We start from the raw sequence: 26525 nt of genomic DNA on the forward strand, positions 1-26525 counted from the left end.
CAAGCTGCACAACGCAGCCAAAAATGAAACAATAACAAAAATAAACTCAAAATGGATTAAAGACCTCAATGTAAGATCGGATACTATAAATCTCCTAGAGGAAAACATAGGCAGAATACTCTGACATGAATCACAGCAATATTTTTTTGGATCTGTCTCCTAGAGTGATGGAAATAAAAACAAAAATAAACAAATGGGACCTAATTAAACTTAAAAGCTTTTGCACAGTGAAGGAAACCATTAAAAAAATTTAAAAACAACCTACGGACTGGGAGAAAATATTTGCAAACAATGCTACCAACAGGGGATTAATTTCCAAATACACAAACAGCTCATATAGCTCAATATCAAAAAAACAAACAACCCAATCAAAAAATGGGCAGAAGACCTCAACAGAGATTTCTCCAAAGAAGACATGCATATGGCCAATAGGCACATGAAAAAATACTCAATATCATTAATCATTAGAGAAATGCAAATCAAAACTACAATGAGGTATCACATCACATTGGTCAGAATGGCCTTCATCAAAAAGTCTACAAACAATAAATGCTGGAGAGGGTGTGGAGAAAAAGGACCCCTCCTACACTGTTGGTGAGAATGTATATTGGTGCAGCCACTATGCAGAACAGAAGTTCTTTAAAAAACTAAAAATAGAGTTATCATATGATGCAGCAATCCAACTCCTGGGCATCTATCCAGAGAAAACTCTAATTCAAAAAGATACATGCACCCCAATGTTCACAGTAGCACTATTTACAACAGCCAAGACATGGAAGCAACCTTGTCCATCAACAGATGAATGGATAAAGATGTGGTATATATATACAATGGAATATTACTCAGCCATAAAAAAGAATGAAATAATGCCATTTGCAGCAACATGGATGGACCTAGAGATTATCGGACTAAGTAAAGTAAGTCAGACAGAGAAAGACAAATATCATATGATATCACTTATATGTGGAATCTAAAAAATTGATACAAATGAACTTATTTACAAAACATAAACAGACTCAAGACATAGAAAACAAAGGGGATAGTGGGAGTGGGGCAAGGAGGGAGGAGGATAAGTTAGGAGTTTGGGATATACACACTGCTGTATATAAAATAGGTTAACAACAAGGACCTAATGTATAGCACAGGGAACTATACTCAGTATCTTGTAATAACCGATAATGGAAAAGAATCTGAAAAAGAATATATATCACTTTGCTGTACACTTGAAACTAACACAACATTGTAAATTAACTATACTTCAAAAAAAAAAAGTTTGATGATACCCAATGTTACCAAAGGTGTGGACAAACCAGGTACTCCCACACTGTCATGGAAATGTACCATCCTTTTGAAGGAGAAATTTAGTAATATTTATCAAAATAAGTATTGCATAAACTTAGAAATTAAAATTCCACTTCTAAAAATTCACACTGTAGAAAAATCTACTCTACAAAGATATATGCAAGATGCTTTTTGCAGCACTGTTAATAATAGTAAAAAAATCTGTAAGTAGCCTAAATGTCCATCAATAGTGGACTGGCTGGCTAGATATGACACAATGGTAAGAGAACACTTTGTAGCCATGATTTTTTTTTCCCTTCTTCATAACATACTGTAAAATGTTGTGTTTAGATTAACACCTACTGAAATTTGACAGGCTATTTGTCTCATCTGAAACAGCCCTAGACAGTTGCCTTGAGAGTTCTTATGTATGCTGGTATTTCTTTGCTGATGGCTGATAAATGATATTAGAGTGCCTCCCTGTATCATGTTGCAATTTGTTCTTATTATATTGGAAGCTTAAGAAACATAACTAAGCTTATTAACATTGTAAAGTGAGGAAAAAAAAATGGCCTGAGTTAAGGCACAACTAAAGCAGTTCTGCTTTTCATAAAGTATGAGTTGGTTCAAAAACTCTATGACATTAATTTTAGCTTCAAAGAAACATTTGTCTTTATTAGTTATAGTTTAGATGGTATGGTTGCTGGGTATCTGTTTACAGATAGCAGAGATATTACCCTAGTTAATGTTTAATCACATTCATATTATTTTTGGAAATGTTAAACCAAGATAGTGGAAGCGAGTGTGTTTATGGGTCTTCCACCTTTGGCCAGATGTGCAGAAATTTAAATCATTTGGTTAATGCTTCATAAATAAATATACCAGTACCACTGTACCATTTAACAAGAACTATGCCAAATGGAGAGTAACACAAATATGTGTGTGTTGATATATGTAATATTAATATATATTTAAATTAAGTATATTTATATATAAAAGTATACACATGTTATACATATATAGAATTTTAAAATATGTGTATTTAAAACTAAATTAAAAAAACAAATTAAATACATTTAAAACTAAATTAAAAAAAAAAATTAAATACTTAGCTAGTCATTCCAATATTTGAAATGTTTGTCAAAAGCAAACAAGACTATTCAGAAAAATTATCCTTCACTCACTTTAACACATTTTGTACCAAGATCCCAGCAACCACTCCCATAGTGGTAGGAAGACTGGCTGCACAAACACCTTCTCGTTTCAGAGTCTTCTCATCAATATTTGCAGCAACTACAAGCGGTGGAGCACACTACATGAAAAAGAATAAAAGAAAATATATTTCAAAAGAAAGGGAAAAAAGTGTAAGATATTCCAAATAATATTCCATCACATTCATTCCAAGTTTGGTTTTTCTTCGAATTTTAAACATTTTCAATGCCCCTAGGAACTCCAGTACTTAACAGTGAAAAATAATAACCCAAAATGAATCATGCATACCGCAAAACAAGCAGATTCTCCAGGAATTATGAGCTGTATATGCCCTGAAACTGCATTTTCACTGACCCCAGACTCCATCCATGTTTGTCCAAGCTCATTACAAGCCTTAATGGAAATAGGTGAAAACACAAGAAAGAACATAAAAAAGCAAGAAGTAATTTACCGTAAGTTCTTTTCATGAAAAACTGGAGTTTAACTATATGAATTACAAAGGGTTTTTAAAAATTAATTTTCAGAAACAAAGAAGAAAGTTGTAAATAATGGAATTCTTTAGCAATCGCCACTCTCCTTAAAAAAGAAACTGACAGCATTCAGGTAAGCAGTCAATATAAATATCTAATTAAATTGAACCATAGTTTATTGGATTTCTTATGAGATTAATGTAAAACTTCATCTTTCTAAAATAATTTCAGCAACAAAAAAATGCAAAATGTCATTTGCAAAGTTGAAAACACAGTAATTCAAAAGAAAAAGAATTCAGCTTTATTTTTGAGCAATCACGTGTGTGGGCAATTTATACACATTTATACATTTACTTAAAATAAATCAACAAAAGTAAAAACCAATGCCGACCAAGAATAAGACAGTATTATAAGATATTCATTCAGTTTAAAAATTGTACATCAGAATTACCTGTTTTAGTTTGCTCTATTGGCATAAGAGAGAGTAGGATACTGAAATATATGCCATACCAACAAAGCTAGACAGGTCACATTAGAATAAATTTCAAAAACAGGATGAGAAAACATTAAAAACAAAACACATTATCAAAGGATTTAAATGCAGAACTATTTTCAGAATGCGGAATATATACTGACAGAATATATAGGAAAATAGATAAGTCCATGAATGTAACACATTATACAATAGGAATACTCACTGTATTTATTGTCATTCGAGCTTCAAAATTGTCCACACAGCTAAGAACTAGGTCAACAGGTTTTCCTTCTTCTAATCCACCATTACTAGGCAAAGAAAATTAATTTTATTTGGAAAAAATCAGGACACAAAATACACTCTAATTAGACTTTATTTGTTCAGTCAATACATTTAGTCTTTCAGTAAATGTTTGAGTATAATTATAACATAGCATTTAATATTAAAGACCCAGTATACATTGAGTATTCACTATTACGAACATAATATCAATGATATTATAGTATTTCTTATACAAGATGTACAAGGGTGCGAGAAGTATAAAATCTGTTCACAAAAGTTACCATTTCCCTATCAGCTTTCACAGACTTTTCCTCATGTTTCACTACAAATGTAAATGTAATAAAGTTAACTGAATACAATTGAATATTTCAATGGTGTTAGTCTGCAGAAAACCACTTTCAGATAGAAGTATAATCTATAACACAGAACTTATAATTGAGGACCCCTTGTTATATCATAATAACAGGCTTTTTTAGATTTGTTTTTTATTTTGTTGTTACTATAGTTTTTTGGACAATATATGCTTTTTACTGAGCTCCCAATACACAAAAATTACACAAAAACTTTTAAAACTATTTTAAAAACAAAATATATATCAACCTACCAACTCAGTGAATTAATTAATCATTGACAGATTTTCTAATAATACTTAAAATGAGCTGGCCATTGTGCAAAATATTCATAAATAAAATTTTACCTTATTCTATTCATGAAATGTTCAAAGTCTTCCTACAATTTCCGTCATCACACTGAGGATTTGGCTTCATGGACATAGTAGGGAAAAAATCCTGCATTGCATTGTATCCAAGGTAAAAACTAACAGTACCAAAATTTAACAGAAACTTTAACACATTTTTGTACCAAGATCCCAGCAACAACTCCCATAGTGGTAGGAAGACTGGCTGCACAAACACCTTCTCGTTTCAGAGTCTTCTCATCAATATTTGCAGCAACTCCAAGCGGTGGAGCACACGCAAAACAAGCAGATTCTCCAGGAATTATGAGCTGTATATGCCCTGAAACTGCATTTTCACTGACCCCAGACTCCATCCATGTTTGTCCAAGCTCATGACAAGCTGTATTTATTGTCCTTCGAGCTTCAAAATTGTCCACACAGCTAAGAACTAGGTCAACAGGTTTTCCTTCTTCTAATCCATTACTTATTCTATTCATGAAATGTTCAAAGTTTTCTACTGTGGTTATATTGTAGTTGTGTACTTCAAAAAGAACATCAGGATTAATGTTCCTAAGAGGGAAAAACGGAATGATTATAAAAACTACTAGTAAAACAGTAAGAGAAAGCAAGATAAAGAACTAAAAGAGCTAAAAATCATTTAAAAGACATTAGAGAAATGGAATTCAAGCTGTTCAAAGAAAATCCAAAGTCCTCTTCTACCTCTTTTGTCCCACTTCAAGGACCAGGTTCAAAACATGTAGACTGTCAGAAGGATTACAAAAATATTACCACAATCTATGTGCTGGGAATTAAGCCTTTATTACCTCTGTTAGCTATAGTTCAGCCTGACAGAAGAGCTTCTTTGTTTCTTATCCAATTCAGTGCAAATATGTTTAGGACCAGAAAGAAACGTCCTAGAGTAAGGGTTGGCAAACTCTGGCTCTTGGGCCAAATCTGACTACCACCCTCTGCCACCTTTTTTTTTTTTGTAAATTCTGCAAGCTAAGAATAGTTTCTACATTTTTAAATGGTTGCAAGAAAAGAAAAAAGTCAAAAGAACAATATTTCATGATGTGAAATTTTATATGAAATTTAAATTTCAGAGTCCATAAATAAAGTTTTATTGGAGCAGTCGTGCTCATTCACTTTTATTGATATATTGCCTACAGCTACTACAACTGCATAGTTGAGCAGTTTTGACAGAAACCATATGGCCCTCAAAGCACAAAATATTTACTATCAAAAAAGAGGCTGCCAACCCAGATCAAAGAGGTAAGAAAGTTCTTTTTGTATAAGTGAAACCTGCATTTTTATAAAGGAAAATTCAGGTGCATTTATATGTTAGTTTAACTCATACCAAATACACACAGGAAGATTTCACCAATTTCACTGCCTTCAACTGCTATTCCATTTACCTCAAAGTATGTTCTGCTGCTTGAACTTTACTTAATCCTGCTTGATGAGGTTGGAAGAAAAGTCTATTCATATTGGCCAGTTCCACCTTGTCATAGTCAAAGAGTAGCAACTAAAATGAAAATAGTGGTATTCTGATGAAAAACGTACCAAAAAACAAACTGAAAATAACAAACTAGTCAGCTTTCCACCTGATGGGTTTAACTGTTTGACAGTAATAATATTAACTAATTCTGAAATACTAGGTGCCATATATTAACTCATTTAGTGACCATACAATATATAGGTACTCTTATCCTCGTTTTAGAAATAAGACAACTAGGGTACATGCCCAAAAGCCACTCAGCTAATATGTAGTAAAAATGGGATTCAAATTCAGGCATTCTCAATCCAGCACCTGTACACTAAACACAACGCTGTACTGCCTCTCTAAATGATTAGCTCAAAAATTAATGTTCATTCCATTTCATTGCAATTTTTACAAACTGTGACAAAATCCTACTTCATTCCAATGTTTGGCTAAAAACCAAGAACCCATTAGATAAATGAAATTTTTAAATAAGATAAAAACAAATGCTGTAACTTAAAACCATAGTATAACACAATTCCTTTCATGAATAAGGCACTATATATACTCATGCCATGGCTAAAACATTATTCCAAACAGAATTATTAACCAATCAGTTAATTGTTGTTTCCTGCTATATATTTAGGCATGACAGCATTTGTCAAACACACTCACACAACTTTAAAATGGCTGAAAGGTCCATTTCTTATCAGTAAGAACAGGTTGACCCCAAGTATATCCAAAGTCCCTTTTTTTTTAAAATTATCTAAAATTAAATTTTTATTGGATGAGACTAAGAGTAGATTAGACGTTGCAAGAGAAAAAGAGGATCAATGAACTTGAAAGCAGAGCAATGCAATTTATCCAAAGTGAAGGAAAAAAGAACCAAAAAAAACCAAAAAACAAAAAACTGAGCCTCTAGACCTATGGAATAATTCAAAGCAGTGTAAAAATGATATACAGTTCCCGAAGTCCCTCCTTCTGTATCTAAAATTCTGTGACTTTGTAATATAATTCTCAGCATCCTAAATCTAACAATAAAAACAAAAATGGGATTTTCTTCTTCTCAATACAGAAACTAAAAAAAGTTTACCCAGCCCATAAAAACAACACGTAGGTAACTCTCAGTATCTTGCTAGAAAAGATATCACTTATACTCTCTATGAAACTTTCTAACCCTACCTAGAGTCTCCAAAATTTGGTTTATTTAAGCTCAGTCAACAATATTTATTAGGTCAGGCCAAGTTTTAAAGTTGAGTTTCAGCCTCATAGCTGGTTTATGAGTAAGTAGTAGGAAATCCTAAATTTGGGGACAGGAGGTGTGAGTAGTAACCGTGTCACTTATTAGCTCTGCTTCTGGGTAAGTCACTTTCACTGTTTAGGACTGTATCCTCATCTGTAAAATAAGGCAGTTGATCTAGATCTGGTGATTCAGTGTGCCCCAGGAATTCCAGAACTTTCAGGGATAAGAAGTGGGCTCTGGATCTCCAATCCTCTTCTTCCCTACTTAACCCCATGAAACAGCTTCTTGTTTCTCTGTTTTACATATTGAAGAAAGAGTTCTGAAACTTACCTATGTAGATCCTTAGCTTACAAACTTGAGTTTACAATGGAACCACTGTTTTTTAAAAATACAAATGTGTAGGCCTCATCCCCAGAGGTTCTGATTAACCTATTATGTGGGGCAGTCTGAACATAAGAATTTTTTCAAACATCCAAGGTGATTCTAATTACAGCAATATTTGCTAACTGTTCTAGACCCTTGCTACTCAAAATGTGGCCTGGGATAACCCCGTCAGCATCACCTGAAGCTTGTTAGAAATACTGGAGTACCTCCTCAACTTTAATATGCCTACGAATCACCTGGAGTTCTTGTTAAAATATAGATTCTGATTCAGCATGTCTTAGGTGGGGCCTGGGAATCTTCCTTTATAACAAGCTCCCAGGTGATGCTGTTCTTAAAGCATAGTCTCTGGAACAACATCATCAGAACCACCTGGGAACCTGTTAGAAATGCATTCTTAGGTCTACCTGAAACCTATAGAATCAAAACCACTGGGGTAGAGTCCAGCAATCTGTGTTTTAATAAGCCTTCCAAGTGATTCTAGTGCACACTCAAACCTGCGACCAGCAAATCTCCATGATCTCTACCACCCTTGATCAATCAGCCAAGGCATGTATGTCAGGTATAAGCAATTACTGGCTAGCTTTTATAAACTTCTTGAAAGGCTTTAAAATGTTAAACATTTTTAGTATTTTGGTGTTGTCTTTTCTATATTGATAAATAAGTGCCAACTTTGAAACCACTTTCTTTTAAGAATTTGGGGCATGGAGTGGACCAACATATTAAAAAGCATTGATAAAGCAAACATTTTTCCACAAAGTTTAGCAAAATGATATACAATTGTGGAAAACTTATGTATTCAACCACTATCTATCTAACATCATGGACTCTGACTTTATAAATCTAAGATTGGTAGGCTGATTTCTGGTACAAAGTTAACTTCTCCTTCTTACCCAATCAAACCAATTTTAGAAAAAAGTATGGGACTTCCCTGGCAGTCCAGTGGTTAGGACTCAGTGCTTTCACTGCCATGGCCCCGGATGTTCAATCCCTGGTCGGGGAACTAAGATCCTGCAAGCCACGCAGTACAGCCAAAAAAAAAAAAAATTTAGAAAAAAGAAAAAAAAAAGAAATGTACGGGTTAAAAAAAATCTGGAGCATTCACCATTTCAAATTCAAGAGTAAGAAAGGTACATGCTTTCTAGTTTGTCTTGTATAAAAACTGTGTTTAAAAAATTTTTTTTGGATGTTTCAGTGTTTCACTACACACTTTATCAATTTAACGGCCTTCTTTCCTAAACTTGTATGTCTAAAACACTTAAATCCAAAAAAAAAGTTCCGGTAGTCCTTGTTTAATTAGTAGTAATATTAGCTTTCTTTGGGGTAGGTTTATGTCTTAACCCCACCCACTGGGGTAGAAAAAACAACCTGAATAAATACACCACAAATCATGGACCTAGAGTCTGTCATACAGAGTGAAGTAAGAAAGAGAAAAACAAATATCGTATATTAACGCATATATGTGGCATCTAGAAAAATGGTACAGATGAACCTATTTGCAGGCAAGGAATTAGAGACACAGACATAGAGAACAGACATGCGGACGCGGCGGCGGGGGGCGGTTAGGGAGGTGGGATGAATAGGGAGATTGGGATTGACCTATATACACTACCATGTGGAAAACTGCTAGTAGGAACCTGCTGTATAGCACTGGGAGCTCAGCTCGGTGCTCTGTGGTGACCTAGATGGGTGGGATGTGGGGGGATGAGGGGTAAGGGGGTGGGAGGGAGATGCAAGAGGGAGGGGATATATGTATACATATACTGATTCACTTCGTTGACACCAGAAACTAACACAACATTGTAAAGCAACTATACCCCAATTTAAAAAAAAAAAAAAAAAAAAAAAACCTGGGATAGAAAAAAATTAAATAAATAAATACACCACAAATCAATAAGCCATTAGTAAGGAGAAAAAAAATTCTAACTTGTACCTGATTTACTCCAGAAGTGACTGGGTTCCCTAAATGATAGACAAAGAGAGATGTTTTTACCTTACCAATGCCACATCTTGTCAGCATTTCAGCAGTCACACTGCCAACTCCACCAACACCTACTATTGCTACAGCAAAGGTACGGATTTTCTGTAAAATGCAAAATTATATATGTGTTGGTTAATAATTCTTCATCGGGGCTTCCCTGGTGGCACAGTGGTTAAGAATCTGCCTGCCAACACAGGGGACACGGGTTCAAGCCCTGGTCCGGGAAGATCCCACATGCCGTGGAGCAACTAAGCCCGTGCGCCACAACTACTGAGCCTGCGCTCTAGAGCCCGCGAGCCACAACTACTGAAGCCCGCACACCTAGAGCCCGTGCTCTGCAACAAGAGAAGCCACCGCAGTGAGAAGCCTGCACACCGCAACAAAGAGTAGCCCCCACTCGCCGCAACTAGAGAAAGCCTGCGCGCAGCAACAAAGACCCAATGCAGCCATAAATAAATAAATAAAATAATTCTTCATCGGAAATGTCATCGAAAGTTATTTTCATTTACTGAAATCATCTTCAAAAACTTGGGTTTATCTTACCTCATAGTCACTTACAATTCCCATTCGTTTCAATGCCATCAGGCGGCTTAAAACAAAGGAAAGAAATATTTTAAGGCTTACAATCTTTTAATTAATAGTGATATAGGTAAACATACATCATCACCGAAAATAAACTGTGAGAGAAGAAACAGTGAGTGTGAGAGAGAGAGCAATCTTTCAGCTAATTTTTACCAGATGAAACTAAATCACTTCAGCACTGACGCCTGAATACCCTCCCTCCAAGATGTAGCCTGTGCAACAAGATTTTTTAAAAGTTCCTCATACATTCTAACGTGCAGTCAAGATTGAGACCTATTGACTCAAATGTTGTTTCCAGAAAATGGGTCAAAGTGAAATTTCAACATTTTCCCATGCTTATTAGTATATGTAAATATTTAATGTTTAACTCAGACTTAATGTTTAATGTTTAACATCAGAATAATCTCATGGCTGGAATTCTATTCACTTGTTGCCTCTGCCCACGATGGATAATGTCTACTTTCAGTAAGCACCTCTTATACCAAGGACTCTAAGAGGTATTTACCTAGTTACTGCTAGTCTGTTATCTTCTTCAGTATTTTAGGTTTTTTTAAATACATATACTTTAAAACTATACACATATACATACAATCCCCATTAGTTGACACTTTAAGAGTCAAACAGTTCTATTAGGCTTGTTAGGAAGCTCAGCAGTGTTCTGGCCTGCACCCCCCATTTTCCTCTCCTCACTCATTTTTAACTCTGTTACCAGGATATCTCTAAATAACATGCTAACATTGTTATTTCTTGATTTTCAGGTTTAGGTACTATCTGAAGATTTCACTCTTTATCATTAAACACAAATATTTCCCATCTCACCAGCCTCTTGATATTGTTATATGGTCATTTTGGTTAGATGTTAATACTGTTCACAACTGGACAATGTAGTATATTAGAATTTACCCCTTCCTGTATGATCCCCACCCTTGAAGTTAATAATTGTATTTGTTCTTATGTTTACTATTATATGTATTTTCACAAATTCAACCCCAGTTGTCTAAAATTTCTCTAGATACAGTCATATACATGAGGTGTTCTAGCAATTTCTTCTTAAAGATATACTGGAATCTTCTGACATGTCCCCATGTGCACATTTACTGCACATACAGCTCCCATCCTGCGTTCTCCCTTCATCATATTACAAATCTCTTCATTTCTTCATCCTGTATTAATCTCCTGCTTCTGGTACCTTAGAGCTCAATGGTTCTAAAGTGTGGCCTATTGATCAGTGGCCTATGGAATTTGCTAGAAATATCATTTCTTGAGTCCCCACCCTATAATCACCAAGCAAATCAAACTTTGGATGTGGGGCCTAAACAATCTGTGTTTTAACAAGCTCCCCAAGTAATTGTGATGCACACTGAAGTTTGAGAGCCTCTGCTGTAGATTATTTCTTAATTTATTCTCTTGCTATGGTTGGAAGAACATCTTCTCATAGCTTTGTAAAGGGTACAAGGAAGGTAAATTTTGAGAACGTGTATGTCTGAAAATGTTATTTACCAAACTTCTTAAAAATGTTTTATCAAAATTCTATTTTTAGAAATGTATTATAAAAATGACAAATTGAAGGGTATATAATCGTTGAAAGCTACAGCTACAAACACACACACACACATACACACGCACACTTAATCGATAGTTTAACTTGGTATAGAATTCTATAGAAAATGTTATTCTAAAGAAAATGTTAGAAACATTTTCCTTCAAAATTTCTAAGGTGTCTTCTAGCTTCTGAAATCTCATGATGTCCCTTAGAGTGAATCTATTCTCCTCAATAGTGCTGAGTACTTGTTGGACTCTCAAATAGGAAACATGTTTTTTCAGTTCTGGGAAAGTTCCTTGAATAATGTGATGATGTCCTTGTTTGGTTGGTTTGTTTTTCCTGGACTTTCTGAAACATCTATTATTTGGAAGTTGGACCTCTTGGACTAGTCCTCTACTCTTAATTTCTTTCTCCTATTGTCCACCATATTAGTTTTCTGCTCTGTTCTCTGGATTTCTTTCAACATTATTTTCCAAATCTTCTATTGAGATTTTCACTTTTCTTATCATTCTCCATTTGCAAGAATTCTTTTCAATTATCTGAATGATTTCTTTTTGTAGTAACTTGTCCTATTTATACAACATCTTTCCTTTCTGAAGATACTAATAATAATATTTGGGTTGTGTTCCCCTTATATAGTCTATTCAAGTAACTAATTTTATTTTCCTTCTTTCACATTAGGAGCATCTCTCATCCTTTATTCTGCTCATATTTAAGAGCCAGACACTAATAAAGGCAAGGATGTGGGCATTGCTTGTTTGACTTTGGCCTTCACTGTAGGGTGATCTGGCTGGGTTGTTTAGTTGAGAAACCTATAATGTCAGTGTCTTTCAGTCTCTCTTCTTGGTGCTCTCAGATTCCCTAGAGAATAATCTTTCAACTTCCAGCCTGAAAAGTCTTTATGCCTGTAAGTTTGGGGGTGTTAAATGGAAGAACAAGGTTGGGAGTCCTAGCATTCAATATGTAAACATTTAGTTAATCCCCTTTCTTCAGGTATGAAGACTTGCTTCAATTATTAATATAAACCTCTATTTTATTCTCCAATGAGTAAATCTCTAGTCTTCTGTCCTGATAGAGAAGAGGCATTTGCCCAGCTACCCAAAGTGAAGTAGTGAACCTGGGTTGTTTCTTCACCAGATTTTCAGCCATATCTTTCTTAGCCCTACCTTAAGCCCTTCTAGAAATACTATGCCTATTCTTGAGCTTTTGGGGAATTCTGTGGTATAAACTGGGTTGCAGCCTTTAGAGTCAATTTCTTTGGATCCTTTAAATCAGTTATCAGTCATCCATCCCTTTTCTAGATTCTAAAACTGTCTCACTATAATCTTTTAAGTACAGGGACTCACCCATCCCCCAATTACTTATAGAAACCCTCTTTTTTCACTGGAGGTTTATTCCTTTTTAAAAACTCCTTTACTTTCATTTTAGTGGGATTGGGTAGACAGTGATAATATATGCCTGTGATCAATCTGCCATCTTTACCTTGATGCTCTCTTTAATCTTTATATATAATGCTGAGAAGAATGCAACCTCCTTTTATGAATGGGGGAAAAGATTCAGGTTAATTAACTTGCCCAAGATTAGCTAAATGGCAAACAATTATTCAGAGCTGGGTTTTTGAGCCAGTATTTAAAACCAGGTTTTCTAATTTCAAAGCCTCTGCTCACCTCTTCATTTAGTCAACATGCTTCTAATTATATTACAGACCACACAATTTTACAGTTACTCGTGTTGATCATTATTCTACAACCACTGAATCTCCCAAACTAAAGCAAAAGGTCTTTGAGGGTCAGGGGCTTTATATTATTTTTCTATTGTATCACTTGATGCAATTAAAATGATGTAGGAGACCTACAAATCCCTCTCCTATATTTTTTCTGATAACCATGTATCAATACTTTATCATATTTCTTATCACTCATATTGCAATCCCATATTTACTTTTCTATCTATCTCACACTCATCTGGTAACCTCTGGAGGGAAATGACCATGTCTACTTTGTATTCCCAGTGTCTATGCATAATAATAAGTGGTAGATAACATTATCCAGGATGGCTGGAGATGAAAAGGTGCTCACTAAATATCTGCTGAATGAACAACAATTCAAAAACTTAAGGCTGACCTTTATCAAATTTCCATGTACTAGTGCAGAGCTTTGGGTGACAACTGCCACCTCCTAAGTTGCAGTTTTAATAAAGACAAATGGTGCAAATAATATAGAAAATACTAAATGTTTAAGTTTGAGTTCTGAATGTTAGGTTTGTGGTCATTACAATGTCAAGGAATCATCTCACATTAAAATGATGTCTGAAAGATGATTCTAAATATATGATCGGACTTCCCTAGTGACGCAGTGGTTAAGAATCCACCTGCCAATGCAGGGGACATGGGTTCGAGCCCTGGTCCGGGAAGATCCCACATGCCACAGAGCAACTAAGCCCATGCACCACAACTACTGAGCCTGCGCTCTAAAGCCCGCGAGCCACAACTGAGGCCCACGTGCCACAACTACTGAAGCCCACACACCTAGAGCTTGTGCTCCACAACAAGAGAAGCCATCACAGCAATAAGAAGCGCGCGCACTGCAACGAAGAGTAGTCCCCGCTCAACTAGAGAAAGCCCGCGCACAGCAACAAAGACCCAACGCAGCCATAAATAAATAAACAAATTTATTTTTAAAAATAAATATATGATCCACATTCCTTTGCTTTTCTTGGAGGGAATAATTCAAAATTTTCATTTGTAAAACTGAAAAATGTTTAAGAATGCCAAATGGAATAGTTTCCACTCATTCTAATTAGAGATGTCAATTCATGCTTATTCAACCTCTAAAAATTTTGGATGGTTAACCCTTCATATGTGTCACGTAAAATACATGCACCCTGTCAATTATATCTCAAAACTGAAAAGAAAAAAAAATTTTTTAAACGTAGTAAGATAAATGAGAGAAAAGCAAGAATCTGGCATGATTTCACTTAATTTGGGTTAAAATGAACTCTTTTGTAATTATGGAACAATTATAATTTTGGTCAGGTTTTTCTATTACAAATAAAATTGTAATTAACATCTTTGTGCCTAAATACTGGTCTGCATTTTAGGTTGTAAAAAAAAAACAAAAATGCACCCTAAGACTTCCACTGAGGCTTTATATGTCATAAATAAAACCCTTCTTTAAAATCCAAACTCTCCTGCTCTTTGATGAGAAAGAGCAACGATAATATCTTTCCTGTTTCACCTACTCTAAAACTATCCAGTTTTTAGCCACACTACTTAATGGCTTAATTATTTTTACTGGGGAGACAGTTCCATGCGAACTTTGGAGTAAGACAAACCTAATACCAGTCCAGGCCTTTTTAGCTACTGTTAGCTCTATGACCTGCGACAGGTCACAGCAGCTCTCTAAGTCTCATTTTTCTCACTTATAAAATGGGGATAAAATAATAGTAGCAATCTGCTAGGGTTGTGGTGAAGAGGAAAAGTGACAGTGCACGCCCAATGAATTAACAAATCTTAGGAAAAGAAGAAAGAAGAGGAGCAGACAGGCCTGGGGAAGTCCAATGGTTTTAGAGCTAATCCAGCTCTCTCCACCATGCCCCCAATTTAAGAAACACTGAGAAGACTTTATGAAGCTCCCAAGTTTATTCTTAGCGGGTGTCTTCTGAAAGTTTTTACTCTCAGTTTTACGCAGAGCGAGGAAGACTAACAGAGGCAGGGGCGGTAGTTAACTGGATACGTTGTCCTCAGCAAGCACAGGAGCAGCACCATATGGCTGATTCAGTTGGGTTTTTTAAAAAGAGGAAGAACACGTTTCACCAGTACTAAGACTTGGTCTTGCCCGTTTGGGAACAGGACCCCAGAACAAGAAACGGGAGGTGCGAGGCCGTGTGAGCTGGACAGCAGCGGGGAGGGCCTCACTCCTGACCACCTGGAGACGGTAACCTCGCCCCTCTCCCCGCCCCGACCCGCCACGCAGGTCACCTGTAGGGGTTGGAATCCACCACCTCGGGGCTCATCTTTTCGATGCGGGCCCGACCGCCTCCTCCATCGCCGCCCCCCAGGGCCCGGCGACTTCTCTCCTGGGCCAGTTCCCGCTCCAGCTCCTCGACCCGCTGCTGCAGCCGCTCCACAGACTCGGCCATGGCTGGGACCCCGGCCGCCAGCGCTCCCAGCCCCGGCCGTCGACGTCGCCGCCGCCCCACGCTGTTGGCCTGCTGGGCCCGCGAGGGATATGTGAGGAAGCACCTTGCGGCGGCCTTCCTAGCCCACAACCCTGAGAAAGCCCTCCCAGCGCCTCACGGACTGACCGTCTCCGCCGCTCCCGCGGGCCTCTCAGAGCGCCGCTTCCGGTGCGTTGCAGTCATCGTTCCCCCTCAAGGAAAAACCAGCCCTTTCAGTTTCCCTCTTCGCCCGGACCGAAGCAGGGCCCGGGTCATCAGTGTCCAGAGCCGGCGGCCTGCGATGTTGCCTTTCCAACCGGGCGGCCAGGAGAATCCCCAGGATCTTTTATTCCTGGGCTCAAGGTCCTGACGGGCCCTTTTCTGAACCGGACCCTATAGGTCTTCCGCCTGCCGGTGCATTAAATTTGGAGGCGGAGGAGGCTTCGGCATTCGTATTTACCCGTAGTGACTAAAGTGGTTTTACTTTCTTTAGAATTGAGGCCTCCAACTCTGAGGCTGACTGAAAATTTTAAATCCGAACACAAGAGGCCCTTCTGGCATTTCCTGACACAGCCCAAGTCCTGGGCCAGTGCTGCCCAGCAGCGGCACCTGTGGGGGGGGTGGTGGTGATTGGCTGGAGCCGCGGGCCCGCCTCCGCGCGGGCGTCTCGGACTCGCCCTAGGCTGTGGAGCTGCACTCCCCTGCCAGAGGTAACCGAGCTTTGGAGACTTGAGGTTTCTCTGACTCTGTGGTCTGAGGTGGCAGCACTGATCATGGAGACCGGTGCCTCCCGCGAGCCCGAGACGGCCGAAGTGCTGCCCCAGCACAAGTTCGACTTCAGGTCTCTGGAGGCCTACCTACACCAGTACTTGCCCGGCTTTGGGGCCGAGCCCGAGGCCAAGATGACCGTTGCCCAATACAGGTATCGACGCCAGCCTTCTCCGCCAGCAAAAACAGATCTGTGCCTTGTGTTTTTCTTCATCTGGCCTTGGGTGGGTTCCCAGTTTCCCCCATCCTGTTTCTTTTTCCGCAATGACGCATTCTGCAGGCGAGAGCTGCCGTCACCGGTCCCTTGCATTACATTCTGAGTATTTCCAATTCAAGGGCAGTGATGGAAGCACGATAACATTCACGATTCCAACTACAAGAAGGAATCTTTGTTAACAGCTGTATTCACTGAGGCAATTAAGGTTGGAAGGTCTGTGGGATATAAAGAGGCCTTCGCCCAACGTTTGTCCTATAACCTTTTTTTCTGAGAAGCGGATGTAATTCCGTTCACATTGGCATATTCTTGAAGGCTAAGTTAATGGTACCAGTTGGGGGATCCGAATTCTTATCCTAGATCTTCCATTTAATAAATCACAGCACCACTTTGGGCTTTAGTTCTTTCTGAAGTAGGGGTATAGACCTGGATGACCGTTCTGAGAGCACTGTTCCCCACCGTGAATCTGGCTCTAGTCTGATGTTGTATAATAGAAAATAATTTTCAAATAGACTTTATTCTAAAAATAGTATTTTGATAAACAGAGCTATAGAAGCAGTCCTGGCTTCCAGAAAACTAGACGTGCCACTTACTGACTGGGAATTTAAATAGTATGGTACATGAACTCTCTGAGAACTAGTTTCATAATCTGTAATAAATATCTGCCTGTTCTGCGTGATCCTGATAATTAAATGAAGTAATACAGGTGAAATGGCTTAACACTGTAACAGAACTGTATACCAGTGGCATTTATCACTGACATTTATATTCCTTGACTACTGATTTCAGAGAAATTAAAAATAGTGGAAAGGAGATGGATCAGAGAGGGTTTGGGGGTGTGGAATTAAAAGGCACCCTGTGGGAATTCCCTGGAGGTCCAGTGGTTAGGACTCGCGCTTTCACTGCCCGGGGCCATGCGGTGCCGCTGCCAAATTAAAAACAACAACAAAAAATAAAAATAAAAGGCACCATGTCACAATAGATATTGTAGGATGAAGGAGAAGGTGGAATAAAATATGGCTGAGGTTTCTAGCCTAGAAGCCTTTTGTTATAAACTAACAGCTCAAAGTTCAAATTTGCTATGGGAATCTGAACAAGTTATTTAACTCTTTTGAGCATTGAATCCTCCTTTGGCAAAATGGGGATAGTAATATTTCTCTCCTAGAGTTGTTGGAGAATTATCTAACTGAGAGTTAATTCTGAATTAAGTTGAATGTTAAATCAACCAGAATTGTGCTTGATAAATGGAATTAGTTGTGGCGTAAATAGTATATATGTGTGGAACTATCTCCACAGAGAATACACATTTATTTCCAAGACACATGAAAAAGTTTATGAAAATTGAAGACATGTTAGGCCACAAAGGAAGTTTCAGAAATTCTAAAGCGTCATTCTTAAAAACAAAAATTCAGAATATAAATGCCAAAAGTTTAGAAATCAAGACAAGATAGCTAATAAATACATTTTAGAAACTAATTGAAATACAGATTTAAAGAGCCAATAATCTACAGAAAATAATGGAGTTTATCAAAGTTCAGTATGCAAAAATCAATTGCATTTCTTGACTTTGGCAACAAAAATGTAAAATTATAATTTTCAGAAAGATAAAATTAATAAGAGCAACAGAAATATAAATTTCTCAAATATTAATCAAATAAAGTATGTGCAAGACCTTTGTAAAGGAAATTATAAAACTGTATTAGGACCTTAAAAAGAACTAAATAAATTAAGAGATGCCATGTTCACGAATAGGAGAATTCAGAGTTGTACGTTTCTCTTTTTTCCCAACTGACCTATAGATTCAGTGCAAAGATGATCAAAATCTTAATTTTTTCCCGAACTTGAAAAATTACTCCTAAATTTTATGTACAAGAGCAAAGGGCTAAGAATAAGCAAAAACACTCCTAAAGAAGAACAAATTGGGAAATTTGAATTAAGATGGCATATTATTAGCACAGAGATAGACAAACAGATCAATAAAATAGAGTCCACAAAAAGACCCACATGTTTATAGAACTTTGACATATGACAGTGCTGGCACAGAGAATCAATGTGTGTGGGGTTGGAGGGAGAAAAGATTTTTCAGTAAATTATACAGCAATAATTATTATCTGTATGAAAAAAATGGAAGCAGACCTGTCCCTTACTCTACCTCACACAGTTCCAGGTGGACTACAGACTTGAATGATAAAGGCAAAACTATAAACATTTGGAAGACATATAGGAGAAGATCTTTATGACTTTGGAGTAGAGAATAAAATCTTTAGAAAGACAAAAGCACAAACCATGAAAGAAATGATTGATAAATTTTTAGTGAAAGAATTCTTAAAGTGAAAGAACAAAAGAAAATATTTTCAGTGTATATAATGGATAAAAGATTAATATCCAGAACATATAAAGAACTACAATAGCCCAACAGAAGAATGGGCAAAAGACTTGAAGATACTCAACCTCATTACACTGTAATAATTGGGGAAATGCAAATTAAAATGACAAGATACTATTTCACACCGTCATATTCACTTTTTTTTAAAATCTGACAATATCAAGCAGGATATGAGACAACAGGGACTCATCCACTATTGGTGAGGGTGTGAATTAGTATAACTACCTTGGAAAACAATTTGGCACAGTCTTGTTAAGATGAAGATGGGAAGACAAAGCCCCATGACAAAGCAGTTCTATTCCTAGTTTTATAATCCTGAGGAATTTTTGTACCAGGGTATCAGGAGATAATCTACAAAAATGTTCATTGCACTGTTTGTAATAGCAAAAATACAGGAATAAAACACGATGTTCATCAATTATCGAATGGATGAATAAATTGTAGTATATTCACGTGATGGAACACCATACAGCAGTGAACATGATTCAGCTGCAGCTATACACAACAACACAATCAAAAACTGGACAAAAAAAAACAAAAACTGGACAAATAGGCAGTATATTGTTTAAGGAGATAAACTTCAAGGGAATGATATATTTAAAAATCAAGACAGTAGTTACTCTGAAGGGACAGGGAATTCCCTGGTGGTCCAGTGGTTAGGACTCAGCGCTTTCACTGCGGTGGCCCAGGGTCCCTCCCTGGTGGGGGAACTAAGATCCCTCAAGCAGCACGGCACAGCCAAAAAATAAAAAATAAAAAAATGAAGGGAGGAACACAGAGCTTCAGAGATACAGTAACTTTTTTCTTTCTTAAACTGGGTAGTGAGAACACTGGTGTTTGTTGTGTTATTCTTTATGATTTACAAATTTTGTAAATATTTTTAATCTATGCAAAATTTATTTTTAGAATTTGCAAAAAATCATTAGAAATAAAAATATTTAGATTTAAACAATAATGAAGGCATTGTATAACTTGATAGAACAAAACTTATGATTTCCAGCTATGTGCGTAATACGTGCCTGGCACTGCTCCAACAACTGGGGATATAACAGACAAAAAAATCTTGCCTTTTTGGAACTTCCATTCTATTTGGAGAAGAGAGATGATAAATAAAATTACTTTCTAAATATTACAGTGTAGAAAAAAGTGATGTGTGTCATGGAGAGAAACAAAGGAGCATAGGAAATGTTTAGGAGGAGGGAGGAGAAAGGCCTCAGTGAGAAGGTGGCATTCAGCAAAGAGAGATGAGGATGTGAGCCATGTAGCTATCTGGGGAAAGAGTATTCCAGACAGAGGGAACAGCAAGCTCAAAGGCTCTCCAGTGGGTGGAGAGACTACAAGCCAATGTGCCTGGAGTTGTGTAAGCAAGGGCAACAGGAATTCTGTTGGCTGTTATAAGGGCTTTGGCCTTTACGTTAGTCGAAATGGTGAGAGATTAGGGATTTGGGGGCAGAGGAGGGAAGTGATTTGTCTTTATAAACAGAATCTCTTTGCTTATTGTGTTGACTGAAGGAGGCAAATACAGAGACCAGTTTGGAGTGTATTGCAGGCACCCAGTACAGAGCAATTAGTGGTATGGACCAGGGTAGTAGTGTAGGATAGGTGCAAAGTGCTCATATTCTGGATTTATTCTGAAGAATTTACTGACTGATCAGATGTGGAGTATGAAAGAAAAAGAAAAGGAGACAAATAGTGTTCCATTTTTGTCTTGGCAACTGGAAGGATGGAGTTATCGTGAAATGAATTAGAGATGACTGTAGACAATCAGACTGGAAGGGGAACATCAGGAACTCAGTTTTGCAATGTTAACTTTCAAGATGCCTTTTGGAGTGGATATGTATAGTAAGCAGGCAGATATATGGGTCCAGAGGTTAGGGCAGAGATCTAAACTAGACATTTACATTTGGGAGTCATTGAGATAGAGAGGGTATTTAAAGCCATGAGATCTTACCTAGATGATGAGTCTACATGAAGATACAGAAGGTCTATGAACTTATTCCCAGGCATCCCAATATAAGAAGTTGAAGAATTAAGGTGGAACCTACAAAGGAGTCTCAGAAGGAGTGGCCGGAGAGATGGGGAGAACCATGGTCTGGTACCATAGCAGTATTAGTGACCTTGAAAAAGTAATTTCAGTGGAAAGATAGGAATGAAAGCTTGATTGAAATGGGTTCAAGAGAAAATAGGAGGAGAGGAATTGGAGCAAGGAATATAAACAACTCTTGAATTTTTCTACAAAGGCAGAAATAAATGTCTTACGTAGAGGGGGAAGTGGGGTCAAGAGACATCTTTAAGAAAAAAAAGGGGAGTGTGTTTATATGCTGATGGCAGTGATCCAGAACAGACAGAAAAATTTGTGTAAGAGAGAGGGCTAGAATGAAGTCCTTGAGTAGACAAGAGTAGGATGGGATCTAATTCACAAGAGAAGGGATTGTCCTTAGATAGGAATGTAGACATTCTTCTACAGACTCTAGGGAAGAAGAGTATATGGGTACAGGTGCTTCTATGCAGTAGATATGGTAGTGTAAGCTTGTGGAAGTTCTCTCCAGATTGCTCTTATTTTCTCCATGAAATAGGAGACTAGGTAATCAGCTGAGAGTGAAGATGGTGGGAAAAGTGTTGGAGGTTTGAAGAAAGAGGAGGAATTGTGAAATAGTCATCCAAGAGCATGGGAGAATGAACAGGCCAAGGAAGTATATTATGATTGCTGTCAGCATTCACTTTGAGGTTCATAGTCATGAATTTGAAGCAAGAGTAGTTATTTTAGTAGATATTGTTGATACTTTGCCCAGATTCTCTTGCATTCCTTTTTACTGTTTCCATGCACACCCTGGTTTGGTGGCTTCTGCTTCCAGTAGCCAGCACCTATGGCTCTTTTATAGACTGTTCTTGCCTACTGGAGCCTCTTTTGCCCTGAATGTTGTAGTGCCTAAGATGGCACTGAAATGGAGGTACTAGTGGGAATAAAAGAAAGGAAATTATGATCAGAGATAGAAATGCTTAAAAAATAGAATAATGCATGCTTGAGTTGTTGTTATTGATAAGGTATAGGGTGTATCCCATAGAATGAGTGACAGTTCTCTTGGATATATACCTAGGAGTGAAATTTCTAGATCATATGGCAGCTGTATCTTCAATAAGAAACTTTTAGTTTTCCTTTTATATTTCACCTGGGTCATTTACCATCATAAAACGCCAGTGCTTCATATATGACTGTATTATCAAAAATGCATCCAGTCAGACATTTGGCATTAAAAAATGTCTTTGTAAGGTTCATTGCAACTTGACTCTTTGGAGCATCACAAATAAATTGTCCCATGTCAAGACAGACAACACAGCTTGAAGTGGTCCCATTTCCTTACCATTGTGGCAATGATCTCCACTTTCCTATGCTAAAAGGCACCCCCCACCCAGGATTAGATGGTGCCAAGATGATTGCTGGGGAGGATGGGTCTGGCTTATCAGAGTTAGAAGTAGACACTGGATGTACTGCTGCATTCAATCTGGACTGCTCTTGTTCTTTGCAGATGGAGGCTGGAGGCCTAGGGAGAAACTTCAGAAAAAAAATGTTTTTAACTTTCCCCTATTACCTGTTACCTCAGGGATTAATTCGTCTGTTTTTTTTTTTTTTTAGTTTAAGCCATCTCTTTCATGCTGTTGAATTATTTAAAAGCTGTGTAAATGAAGGTATAGATCGAATAATTTTGGTAGCTGTATTTCCTTAGTTCACATGAGAATTTCTATTCACAGGGCAGAGAAAGCCAGTGCCCTGGTGTCTGTGAGTCACCTGGGGCACTGTTACACTTCCTGGCCCAGATATCCACTCTAGGACCTTGCTTATCAGAATTCCCACTTTAGAGAGCTGTACTTGGAGTTCTCTCTCCAATGGCAAATGATGGAATACCTATCCAGCTGTTCCACCATCCTTTAATTAATTTTCTGACTGATCACCTACAATCTCTTCTCCCAGCCTTTCTTTGCTTAGATCTAGACATTGTTCTAGGGGCACTTCTGATAAAACTCATGATTTGCAGGTAGGAAGTGTGGTCTTCTCTTCTACCTGTGTAGGTTGTAGATTCTCCAGCTGCCACTGTTTTACCATCTGCTGTATATCATCTAAAAGCTCATGTTCTTAGCTGCTGATAGCACCCCTCTTGGCTTTCCAGCATTGAAATGGGTTCATTTTCATTTTGTGTTCTCTTTTGAAATTTCAGCAGCATTTGGGGGAAAGGAAAAATATATCTTTGTTATTGACCTTTTCTCTACTCTTATCTAGATCAGGACAGTCCAATCCAACCTTTTATCTCCAGAAGGGCTTTCAAGCATATGTACTCAGAAAAAAACCACCTGGGTCACTTCTTCCTAAAGCACATAAGGTATGGTATACAAATGCAATGATAAATTCCTTGTTGACTAATAAATGCATTTTATACACACAAAACAATTTAAATTCCTTTTAAAAATAATCTCACAATTATTAAATATAGAAAATGCATTTTATTTCTTAGATGAAAATTTCACTTGAATTGTATCCCCCCCCCTTTTAGTTTTTATTAAGGATTTGAGTTTGAAATCTGAGGCTGTGTTTAGGCTGTTAATCCTGAGCAATATCCAGTCCTCTTATGGATTTGATTCCCTCCTATACAATTAGCTAGAAATACAGTCACCCAGTAAATATTTTCAGTGCTACTCATTTATAGATATTTTGTACTTTGGTTAAATTATGTTTTAAAAAGCACATTATTATATCTTATAACAATATATACTCACTGAATACTTTAATATATTTGATATGACAATTCCCTGATCTTTTGCTGATAAAAAGAAATATTTAAATAATCATTTTTATAGTATTCTCTAAATTGACAGTGAGAATTATAAAAGATTTTTGTTGAAAACTGACTCTGTTTTCAGAAAAACAGATATTATCTATGGATTTTTAGAGAAGAGAACATTAAAAGCATGATGCATATTTTGAATATTATTATAATCATGTATAACAGGTGCTTCCCAGGCCTAGCTGACTAGAGATGGGCCATTGAAGGGTGGGTTTAATAACACAGTAATGGAAAATGCAGATTCTGACCTTCTTGGTCCCGTATCATATTCCCAGAAAATGAAGTGACTTGGATGCTTAAGATAGAAGAAGTTTGGTAACTTTTATTAAGCCTCAACACGGCATGGCTGAAGGAAAATCCCCACTTGTAGGGAGAGATTTATGCCCCAATAAACAGCTGGGTTTTCTCCTCTTGATAACGACGTAGGTGTCTGGAAGACATCAGAACATAACATAATGCTTTCAGCCCAAGGATCTGGAGTACTTTTGTTTCAACTTCCTTCATTTTTTCCAAATCTGCATTGGAAAAAATCAGTGTTCCCACACTGCCATCCACTTTATGACCAGCCTCCACCACTCCACCCCACCCCCCTTTCCCAGCACCAGGTGGTTATAAACACTTCTTTCTATAGCCATCGGTACCACTGGCTGCTCTCACCTTGGTTATGGGTTTAGTCACTTCCCTGCTGTAGTTATTGCAGCAGTAGCTGCTTTATCCCTGTTGTGAAAGTGAGCTGCATGGTTTCTTCTCCTTAGAAGTGGTCAGCCACCACTGCCTGAGTCTGGGGAAGTGGGCTTTACAGGCAGATTAGTTGGCATCAGAGTTCTGCAGTAAGCTGTGTCCCTGAGTCCTGAGTGATAAGCCTGTACATCTGTCCTGGTTAAGGAAACACTTTTCTTCTCCTGTCTTATTTGGGCTCCTGCTTCAGTACCAGCTTGCTTCTCATTGCCTTCTTACCCAGTAGTTATCTTGAGCTCCACGGCAGCCCTGGGTACCAGGAAGGATCCCCACACCCCTGCCTTGGAAACAAGTTCCTCCATTGACCTCCCGAAGGAGTGGGTGCATTTCCTTTCTACCGGCACCCACTGGCCTTCCCCAGCACTCTGTAGTTGACTGTGCCCAGAGTGTTAGAATAGAGAGCCCCCATGGGAAACTGGAGTTGGGGAGGTTGGGGGGGTGGGGAGCAAAAGCAAGAGTGAGCCAGCAAGCAGGGAACTGATAAGAAAAAAAAGGGATGTTTTTATGATGATACATGCGAAATATTGTGGTCAGGAAATGTCACCTTCATATTATCAGAGTTAGGAATAAGCCCCATGCATGTGCCTATCCTTTTAGCCTAATTAAATGATCAATTTTTAGTGCTGGCCTAATTTATAATTGTAATAATCACACTAAGACTACTTTATTTTTTTAAAGCAATTATTTTTTCTTGAATTTTATTTTATTTATTGTTTTTTTTTTTTTTTCCTTTTTGTGGTACGTGGGCCTCTCACTGTTGTGGCCTCTCCCATTGCGGAGCACAGGCTCCGGACGCGCAGGCCCAGCGGCCACGGCCCATGGGCCCAGCCGCTCCGCGGCACGTGGGATCCTCCCGGACCGGGGCACGAACCTGCGTCCCCTGCATCGGCAGGCGGACTCCCAACCACTGCGCCACCAGGGAAGCCCTATTTATTGTTTTATACAGCAGGTTCTTATTAGTTATCCATTTTATACACGTCAGTGTATACATATCAATCCCAATCTCCCAATTCATCACACCACCACCACCCGCTGTTTTCCCCCCTTGGTGTCCATACGTTTGTTCTCTACATCTGTGTCTCTATTTCTGCCCTGCAAACTGGGTCATCTGTACCATTTTTCTAGGTTCCACATATATGCGTTAATATACAATATTTGTTTTTCTCTTTCTGACTTATTTCACTCTGTATGACAGTTTCCAGATTCATCCACGTCTCTACAAATGACCCAATTTCGTTCCTTTTTATGTCTGAGTAATATTCCATTGCATATATGTACCACATCTTCTTTATCCATTCGTCCGTCGATGGGCATTTAGGTTGTTTCCATGACCTGGCTATTGTAAATACCACAGCAATGAACATTAGGGTGCATGTGTCTTTTTGAATTATGGTTTTCTCCAGGTATATGCTCAGTAGTGGGATTGCTGGGTCATATGGTAATTCTACTTTTAGTTTTTTAAGGAACCTCCATACTGTTCTCCATAGTGGCTGTGTCAATTTACATTCCCACCAACAGTGCAAGAGGGTTCCCTTTTCTTCACACCCTCTCCAGCATTTGTTGTTTGTAGATTTTCTGATGATGCCCATTCTAACTGGTGTGAGGTGATACCTCATTGTAGTTTTGATTTGCATTTCTCTAATAATTAGTGATGTTGAGCAGCTTTTCATGTGCTTCTTGGCCATCTGTATGTCTTCTTTGGAGAAATGTCTATTTAGGTCTTCTGCCCATTGTTGGATTGGGTTGTTTGTTTGTCTAATACTGAGATACATGAGCTGTCTATATATTTTGGAGATTAATCCTTTGTCCATTGATTC

The 26525-nt window shown here is 37.9% G+C and overlaps 2 protein-coding genes across 6 annotated transcripts in view; one reads left to right on the forward strand and one right to left on the reverse strand.

Moving 5' to 3' along the window:
* UBA5 (ubiquitin like modifier activating enzyme 5) overlaps window positions 1-15908 on the reverse strand; it is a 28452-nt gene extending 12544 nt beyond the window's left edge. The window contains exons 1-6 of the mRNA XM_024131895.3: window positions 15586-15908; window positions 10025-10070; window positions 9494-9583; window positions 5812-5921; window positions 4635-4966; window positions 2466-2535 (exon numbers count right to left, since the gene is read on the reverse strand). Coding sequence (XP_023987663.1) covers window positions 2466-2535; window positions 4635-4966; window positions 5812-5921; window positions 9494-9583; window positions 10025-10070; window positions 15586-15746 — 809 coding nt within the window. The 5' untranslated portion in view covers window positions 15747-15908. The remainder of the gene's footprint in view (window positions 1-2465; window positions 2536-4634; window positions 4967-5811; window positions 5922-9493; window positions 9584-10024; window positions 10071-15585) is intronic.
* Window positions 15895-26525, forward strand: part of ACAD11 (acyl-CoA dehydrogenase family member 11) — a 115984-nt gene continuing 105353 nt past the window's right edge. For all 5 annotated transcript variants that reach the window (XR_003679737.2, XM_024131892.3, XM_024131893.3 and 2 more), the window contains exons 1-2: window positions 15895-16686; window positions 23409-23508. Coding sequence is in view for 4 of the 5 variants with exons in the window: in XM_024131892.3 (XP_023987660.1) it covers window positions 16538-16686; window positions 23409-23508 (249 nt within the window). In the remaining variant the exon portion in view is untranslated. The remainder of the gene's footprint in view (window positions 16687-23408; window positions 23509-26525) is intronic.

This window comes from Physeter macrocephalus, chromosome 1, assembly GCF_002837175.3.
Source record: "Physeter macrocephalus isolate SW-GA chromosome 1, ASM283717v5, whole genome shotgun sequence".
Taxonomy (NCBI): Eukaryota; Metazoa; Chordata; class Mammalia; order Artiodactyla; family Physeteridae; genus Physeter; species Physeter macrocephalus.